The 8,747-nt window shown below is 52.0% G+C and overlaps 1 protein-coding gene across 2 annotated transcripts in view; it reads left to right on the forward strand.

The window, feature by feature from the left end:
• MMS19 (MMS19 cytosolic iron-sulfur assembly component) overlaps positions 1 to 8,747 on the forward strand; it is a 43,549-nt gene that overhangs the window by 7,035 nt on the left and 27,767 nt on the right. For both annotated transcript variants that reach the window (XM_078863189.1, XM_078863190.1), the window contains exons 7-17: positions 1,384 to 1,512; positions 2,582 to 2,643; positions 2,937 to 3,023; positions 3,511 to 3,585; positions 3,739 to 3,816; positions 4,557 to 4,698; positions 5,323 to 5,477; positions 6,286 to 6,364; positions 6,493 to 6,618; positions 7,194 to 7,275; positions 8,340 to 8,437. In XM_078863189.1, the coding sequence (XP_078719315.1) occupies positions 1,384 to 1,512; positions 2,582 to 2,643; positions 2,937 to 3,023; positions 3,511 to 3,585; positions 3,739 to 3,816; positions 4,557 to 4,698; positions 5,323 to 5,477; positions 6,286 to 6,364; positions 6,493 to 6,618; positions 7,194 to 7,275; positions 8,340 to 8,437 (1,113 nt within the window). The remainder of the gene's footprint in view (positions 1 to 1,383; positions 1,513 to 2,581; positions 2,644 to 2,936; positions 3,024 to 3,510; positions 3,586 to 3,738; positions 3,817 to 4,556; positions 4,699 to 5,322; positions 5,478 to 6,285; positions 6,365 to 6,492; positions 6,619 to 7,193; positions 7,276 to 8,339; positions 8,438 to 8,747) is intronic.

Raw genomic sequence — 8,747 nt, forward strand, 5'->3', positions numbered from 1 at the left:
TAATATGAATATATTTATATGATTTTATTATATCCCTTCTACGTGACTTTACCGAAAGAACCAAGAATATGAATCCCTGCAGTCACGAAAGCTTTAAATCAAAATTTGTATGTAGGTATGTTGAATTTCTTTTACACCGTACGTCGCCAACCTTGCTTATCGGAGGTACATGGTAAGGACAACAAACTGAACACAAAAAAACTGTTCTAAGGAAATGCATTTTCAATCAAGATGATTTTAAAGTGCATAGCTCCATACTCTTTGCTTCTTTCGGTATAAAGTCACGTAGGTATAAAATCAATTAAATCACGACATTTCGATTGCAACACAAGCAATCATCATGAGGTGGGAAAACCACAGCAAGAATTTTTTTTGCTGAAGTGGGAGAGAGAGTTGCCATGGGAAGAGGTTATTTAGGTAAGAAAGGGGGAGGAGCAAGGGGGGAGAGGGAGGGTTGTGGGGTAGGGGGAGGGCGAGCGCTGCGTGGTGCAGTAGTACCCGGCAGATATGATAGACGACAACCAATACAAAGCAGTTAGGGTTTTACCTGGTTAATAACATCCTTCCAATGATTGCTCAATTTGTATCCATCTTCTCGGTTGAAGTTATGTCTGTTTTTATATCTGGATGGCTTCATGAACACACCTTTGATAGTAGCCCGAAGGTTTGCAGAGTACCTTGTTCTCGGAAAAAAAAACAATATCATGCGAGCCCACAGCGTTATAACAATGGTCAGCCACGGCAGAGGTATTGGTTCTGCCGTGTTTCAGATCTGCCTTGTGTTCGCGAACACGGTCCGAGATATGTCGTTTCGTTTCCCCAACTTCAAATCTAGATTGCATAGCTCCAGTTGATTTCTAATATCGGAGGTAAGAGCGTTCCAGACGGCCGCAGAAGAGCATCTGAAAGCGCGCGATGCGGTGACCGTCAGAGGTCGCAAACGGGTTTTGATTCCTTACCCGTACCCGGCCGCACCAGGGTCGCAAATGGGTACCTGATACCCGGACGGGTACGGGTAGCCGGGTAGGGTACGGGTATCGGGTACCTGATTGCGACCTCTGGGATGAAGCCATGTTGCAGGCGCGGGTGGGTTGATTCTAGGAACTTGAATTGTGAGAAGAGACAAGACGTTGGGAAATGAGTGACAAACGGTTACTCACCAGTAACTCACGGCCTACCCGTACCCGTACCCGGCCGCACCAGGGTCGCAAACGGGTACCCGTACCCAGCTGGGTACGGATTAGCCGGGTATCGGGTGGGGTACGGGTATTGGGTACCCGGTTGCGACCTCTGGTGACCATCGAGCAGGCCAGTTGCGACCTGCGGACTTCATGCAGCCGTGGATTGACCGTGGCCGCGTGACGTGCTCGATGTCCCCTGCAGAGCTGAAGGCACTCGGTACGGACTTCACGTACGGCTTCGTCCAGGCCACGGACGGGGAGAAGGACCCACGCAATCTTCTCATCTCCTTCCGTATCGCCCACGGCATCGTGTCACGCGGGTACCAGCTCGGTGAGCGACGTACGAGTGTCGTGTTCGCTCTCCAATGACGACAGCGACTTGCTCGTAACGGTCGCGTACAAAGTTACAGGCGCTCGGGTGGCTAAAGGGGTCAGGGTACCGAGCTGGTGGTGTTACGGATCATATTTAACGCACTCGAGATTTCTGTTTGTATTGTTTCTGTTACTTTGTCATTATAAATTGGGCTTATTATTGTAACAAGCTCAATTATCCGAACTACAAAATTTTCACGTACGGTAAAATCTTGGATTGCGAGTAACTTGGTCTGCGAGTGTTTTGCAAGACGAGCTAAATTTTTAAATAATTATTCATTTGATAAACGAGCGAGATCTTGCAATACGAGTAGTTCGTGTTTACGCTTTGTCTGCCGAGTGTCACGTGATTTGGTGCGTGTTATAAACGATAGAATATATTTTAATTGGGAAATTATTAATTGTTGCATTCCTGTGCTTGCTTAATAGATGATATAGTGGAAAGTGCCAGGTTATGTGTTTGGTTTTACACAGTCCATGAAGAGAGACAAAGTTATTTAAATATAAATATATCACAACAGTATCACATTATTCAGGGATTCATTTCTCAATGAATGCTTTCTTGGTGGCTGTTAGATTGGAGTGGGCAAGGGATTAGTAGCCACAGCCATTGCAAAAAAAGTATACTGGATGTCGCTTGCCGGATATGTAAATATTTTCCGGGTTGTTGACCTGGGCAGCACTGGTTCAAAGAAAGCCCCCTGGTGTTACTTCTTGGGTATGGAGGATGGTGCTCGGTTAGCACGCCGCACTGCAAGTTGGAACACCTGAGTTCGATTTCTGGCCACAGCTAACCGGGTAAGGGACCCAGAAAACATTACCTTGCCCAGCACACCCCACATCCAGTATACCGCTCACTCTGGGCTGTAGCTACGAGTCGCGTGCCTACTGCAATCTACCAGTCAGCGGGAGAATAATCGAGAGACAAATTTAAGGCCTGGTTGGAGATCACAAGTCATTTTGGGGAAAATTTTCCAGATGCTTTTGTACACATCTGACGGTTGCTCCTGTTTGCCGACCTTTGGCAGGGAGCTTTGTGGAAGAACTCTTCGAAGTGACCTCCTGCTACTTTCCCATCGACTTCACGCCGGTGAGTGCCGGTGTCGCCACTGTCGACCCCCGCGCCGCCGGATTTCGGCACGTTTTTGGCTTCCAATTTCCCCAAATTCGGGAAATTATCCGCAAATTGCTCAATTGGGATTATAAATAGCAATCGTTGCCACACCCCCCCCCCCCCCCGACTGCCAAACTGTTGCCCCAGGTCACAAATGAGGGTCGTTGTGATCTCTTTGAGTTCTCGCCTGCTTAAACAAACTAAACTTAAATCTTGAATGTTTGTCGCAGGCACGTTTGCCGTGGGTGAATGTTTTTTTGTCTTGGCAGCCGACCACCGACCCGCATGGCATCACCGCCGAGCAGCTGGTCCTGGGACTCCGGGCTGTGCTCAGCTCCACACCAAAGTTTGCCGAGGTACGAGTTTGGGTTTGGGGTTCGGGTTAAGGTTAATTTTAGGGGTAGAGTATGGGTTATTGTTAGGGTCAATGATGGTGTTAGAGGTCATAGTTGAAATTAGACCCGGAGAGTCAGTGTCAGAGATGTTTAGAGTTTTTAATTAATGTTCGGTATCAGGTTAGAGTTGGGGTTAAAGTTCAGGTTATGGTGAGGTTAGGATTAGACGTATGGCTAGGGTGAGTGAGTCATCTTTTGAGTTCGGGTTAGAATTAGGGCTTAAGATGTCGGCCAGGGTTATGATCGTAGTCAGAATCAGGATTAGTGTTCGGGTCATGGGGGGGCAGTACAGGACTTGTGGCATGACCTGAATGAACGTGACGTGTGACCAAGCAAGGCGGCAACCCTATATAGCCAACACGACGTGGGGAGGCCTTCAACCAGTCGTGGATTAACAACGGGTTCCACAGTTGTTTCTATCTTTATTCACCTGTCTTTGTATTCTCAGTTCTGCCTGCCGCTGCTGCTGGAAAAGTTGGACTCGGACATCAACAGCGCTAAAGTCGATGCCCTGGAGACGCTGGTGAAAATCACTGCCACCAATTCAACTCGCACCTTGCCATGTCGGTAGCGTGGAAATATCGAGACGTTGCCGCGTGTCGTTTCATTTCTGTCACGCTCGTCGTTTCATACGCACCTTTCCCTGTGTGCCACCCCAACTCCCCGTGCTTTTCAGATTTCCTGCTGTGAAGTGTACACGTCCGTGGAACTTGCACCCTCCCTCCCTAGCCTGTGGGCCTCCATCAGACGAGAGGCAAGTTCTGGGATCACTTTAGTCAATCAAATGGCACTTATGTTTAAACCAGGGTGGGTTTCAACTGGTTGGCCAAGCATGTTTGTATGTATGTTGAACTGCTTTCGCACCGTACGTAGCCATTCGTGCTAATCGGAGGTACGGGGAACAAACTAAACGCACAAAGAAGTTCACAAGAAATTAGTTTTCAATCTAAATTTTGAAGTGCTTAGCTCCAGTGGCTTCCTACTATCGGAAGTAAGAGCGTTCCAGACGGCTGCACAAGCGCATCTGAAAGCATACGATGCAGTGACCGTCAAGCAGGCCAGAAGTAACTCACGCAGGACCCTGAGAGTGCTTACACCGAGAGTTTATGGCTCGCCGAGATATAAAGAGATACGTGCAGTAGAGGGCAGTGCTGCAATTCCATTTTACTTCATTTGTTCGCTCCCACATTTATTTCCTCCACTTTCACCAAACGCTCACTGACCTACGTGGCCTAGTATAGTCAAATAACTCCCCTACAACGCCGTAGGGAGGCCCTCATCCTGCGGCGGAGTGCCAGAATGGCTGCTGCGCCTGTAAATGTACATCCACGTAAGAACGTGTTCACTCGATAAAATAATTTGAAACTAAACCGCGCCCTTCACCTGCCCCCTCCGCCCTCCTCCCCCGATGGCCGTCTCGTTCTCGCGTCATCACCGTTGGCGTCCCGGGACGGCGCGTCTCTCCCGGCCGCCCCCCCCCCCCCCCCACCGCAGGTTTGCCAGGTGGGCGGCAGCGGCAAGGTGGAGGGCACCGCCCTGCGGGCCCTGAGAGCTGTCCTGGTCTCCCTTTCGCGCTCGGTGGTGCCCGCCGACGGCGATGACCCCCTGACTCCCTTCCTCTGCCAGATTCACGAAGGTAATGAGTGGGGTCTTGCCTCTCCCGTCTCTTTTTTGTTTTCTTTTCACATTTTTGTTGCAACAAAGAAGTGAGCCCGATACGACGCGCCCTCAAATCCCGCGGTGGTCCATTCCGGAACTGCACGAAAGGGGGGGGGGGGAGGGAAGAAGGGGAATGGGGGTCCCCGCTGCCCTAACCAAGTGGGGACCTTGCGCTGCGGGGAAGATGAATTGCCTCTCTGACTTGACTCGCGATCCGACAGCGAATTCCACAATCGGACAAATAATGCGATATCGGTTTTTCCATTACCTTGGTCATTTGTGCTGTGCCGCACTTCCCATACAAAGTAAAATATCTTGACCCTCCCAACCCCCCTCCCCATAGAAATCTGGTCCAAGAGTCTAAATACAATGTGTGTAATGTTTAACCCTTCCGCCGAATTGTTAATCCTAAGGAGGCGAGTCATATTGCCGTCACAGAGTTTGTATACGATGACTCTGACCCCCGGGGTGCAAGCTCTCGTGAGGTCAAAATACGATGTCACACCAGCCTTGATAGGTGCTTGACCACAGTGCTTTCCACGGCGGTCTACGCTTTGGCTGCATCGGCGATCGCCTTCATTCGTCTTGTTGCACCTCTCAGATTGCCGGCCTCCGCTCTTGGGCGCCGACATGGCCCTGGTGTGGCCGAGCGCCAAGCTGCTGCAGGCGTGCTGCGGGGCGTCGTACCGCGCGTGCTCCGTCACCGTCTCGGCCATCCTGCCTCTGCTGCTGCAGCAGTACGAGGAGCACCAGCAGGTGAGAGAGACAAGAGTACGCGGGGAGCGGTGGTGCAGCGGTTAGCGCGCTGCGCTACGAACCCGCGTTCGATTCCCGCTCACGGCCAACAACAGTGATGATTATCTGAACCGGTCCTGGGCCTCCCCTTGGTCGACTCGGCCTCAAATGAGTACCTGGTGCAGTGTGTAAAAACATCGCCACTGGGAAGACAAAGGCGGTCAGGTGTGGTGCTGGCCACACACCACCTCGTGTGCCGTGCCGGCCTTCATAGGTGCTACCTAACACCACTTGCCCCAACAGTTTGTTCAGGCTGTATGGGGGATCTTTGCCTTTTTTGTAGGAGCAAACCAGAGATCCAGGGCAAAACCCGGGACTTACACTCGGTCTCTGCACATCTCTCCACATCATCAACGCATTTTTGCTGTACATGGCAGGGGGGGAGGGGTGGGTGGAGCGGGTGGACAATAACTGGTTAACGTGATCCAATTTGAGGCGAAATTTTACGTAAAGTTGTGTTGATGTTCGGGATTTACTCGATTTAAAACTGGCCAAATTGATTAAAGGGTTTTCTCAAAATCCTGGAGGCTCAAAGCAGTATGATAAGAGTACCCACGTCGGCATCCCGGCCTTGCCAGTTGAGCCGCTATCCGAGCCCCGTTCTCTCATCGTGGCCTGCAGAACTGCTTCCCGTGCATCTAGCGCCACCGTCACTGTCACCGCCGATGAAATGCTTCTGAGGTCAAACGCACGTTGTACAGAACACCGTGCGTGGTAGGTGATTTTTTTTCCTCTTGCTTGTTTCACAAAAAGATCCCTTCTCCTGCAGCTGGCAAAGCGGCATACGGTGCTGGGCATCCTGCGTGGATTCCTCACCAAGTGCCTGGACGTCGCGTCCGCGGAGGAAGGTGGGTACAGCTCTCCGCCGAACGAGCAGCGACCGCCGCGCCACCGCGACATGCTGCGTTCCCGTCTGCGAAGCTCGAGCGAGCGAGCGAATTGACGAGCGAACGAATGTGTCCTTCCACCGCCGCAGTGGACAGCCCGATCGCCCCGTTTGTCGAGCGACTGTGCGAGCTGCTGTACGGGGCCGTGACGGATGCTGGCGTGCAGCTGCGGTGCGCCGGTCTCGCCACCCTCACCGTCCTGGCCAGGCTGCCCGGTACGCGTGCTCGCGCACGCCCGCGTCCCGCACGCATTTACACACACACAGAGAGGTGACCTCGAATAAGCCCTGTAGACTGGAGCAGGCTAAGTGCTCAAACACGGGCACCGGTAAGCGCAAAAAAAACACGCGCGGAGGAATTCTCCCGTTGAGCAATATTGACGCTATCATGCTGGTGCTCGTGCACAAAAAGACAGATTTCCCCTGTGTAGCTTTAACAGACTGTTGGGGCAAGTGCTGAAGACCGGCACGGCACATTAGGGGGTGGGTGGGCAGCACCACGCCCGACCGCCTTTGTCTCCCCAGTGGCGATGTTTACACACCGTACCAGGTACTCATTTGAGGCTGAGTTGACCGAGCGGAAGGCCAGGACCGGTTCAGATAATCGTCACTGGTGTTGGCCGTGAGCGGGAATCGATCTCGGGTCGCCAGGTTCGTAGCGCTGCTTGCTAACCGGGGGGCGAGTGGCAAGCAAGTCCGGGCCGCCTTTGTCTTCCCAGCGCCGATGATTACAACCGGCACCAGGCGCGCTTTTAATCCGATGCTCGACATGGAATTTGTGTTTCTTGCAGCTTGCCTCGCGGAGGCAGACATCAACTGTGTCGTGGGCCACATCACCCGGCTGCTTGTGGAGGACTCTGACGAGCAAGTCAAGTAAGGCCGCTTTGTCACAGCACGACGACTCTACTCGCACTGATGTGACACGGCAGCAGTGCAATGTTGTTGGTGTGTGTACGAACGCCAGAGTTTTTCGCTAATTGTCAGAGGGAGGCCAATTTCGCCGACAAGACGTCACCAGTGTGAGGGCGCCACACCGCCCGCGAGAGGGGTGTTTTCACTATTTGTGTATTCTCAGGGGCCTCATTAAAGACCACCAGGGGCCGCCAGTGGCCCGCCAACCTTGCAATGATCAACACTGGTGGACACGTACAGCCCGTTAGTCAATCCTCCTCCGCATTAGAAGAGAGGCCCTCTCCTGCGCCGTGCGGGTCCTGGGTTGTCTTTTCACCACACTTCACCACACTGGACATCCCCAGCGCAAGTCGGTGAAGGCGGCAGTGACGTGATTCCAAGTATATAAATGATCCTGTATCACCATTGGTACCTCATTTGGCAGTAAAAAATATGATAATTGTTTTTTTACCCTTTTATCTGGCAACAAAACTGACACCAACAAACACTGACCAGTGTGGTGAAGTATGGTCAAATGACCCCCATGACCGACGGAGCATGGCGAGGCCTTCATCCAGCAGTGGATTGACACATCGGCTGTTTGTTATATTTTGTTATACGAGTGACACACAGAGTCCCGCAGACGGCGATTTATTTCCCGGCCGCCCAAACGCCTTTGTTATTGTCCGCGACAGAGAAGCGTACGCGTGGAATTACTCTGAGAGACGGGAAGAGCAACACCGCATGCATGGGGGAGGGTACAGCACGCTCGAGACATCAATCTTTGGCCGTTAACATAAATCAAGTTGTTCTCGTGCACTCGTGCATCGCTGAAAGGGGCGATGAGCGGCGGTCGAGACTAACAACAGAGTGGCAGTCAAAGGAGGGAGCATGCCCGCGAAGAGAGCGGTATGTGTGCAGGAGCTAGGCGGGTCGTTGCTTTGCCAAATATTTTTTCTCCTGCAGCAACATCGTGAGCAGAGGCCCATCGTCGAGCAGTGGACGATGATGCGATAATGATTGGATGTGCGTTTGCATCTCCGCAGTGGCGCTGCCATGCAGGCGACCTCTGCCCTGGCTCCTCTTCACACTGACGCCTTCCTTGGCCTGGCTGTTCCGAGACTGCTCGAGATTCTACACTCAGGTGCAGTGGGAACTTTTATGTTTTCTCTTTCTACGTGCTGTTTGTCTTAGATGAGTCTCTAGTGCAGTCTCTTCTTTCCATTAGCTTGATAATTTCTCTGCTGCACTGTTTATTCGGTGTTGATGACGATGATGAATTCGTATGGGCCAATGCGTTTCTAAGTGATTTTGCCATTTGGTTGGTTTGCCTGAGATTTGGTGAATTGCATATACACCCACCCATCCACTGACCCACTCACATACTCATCCACCCACTCACCCTCTCGCCCACTTACCCGCCACCTTTACACGTGTGTTTAGAGCAGCACCAA

Source organism: Lampetra fluviatilis, chromosome 15 (assembly GCF_964198595.1).
Source record: "Lampetra fluviatilis chromosome 15, kcLamFluv1.1, whole genome shotgun sequence".
Taxonomy (NCBI): Eukaryota; Metazoa; Chordata; class Hyperoartia; order Petromyzontiformes; family Petromyzontidae; genus Lampetra; species Lampetra fluviatilis.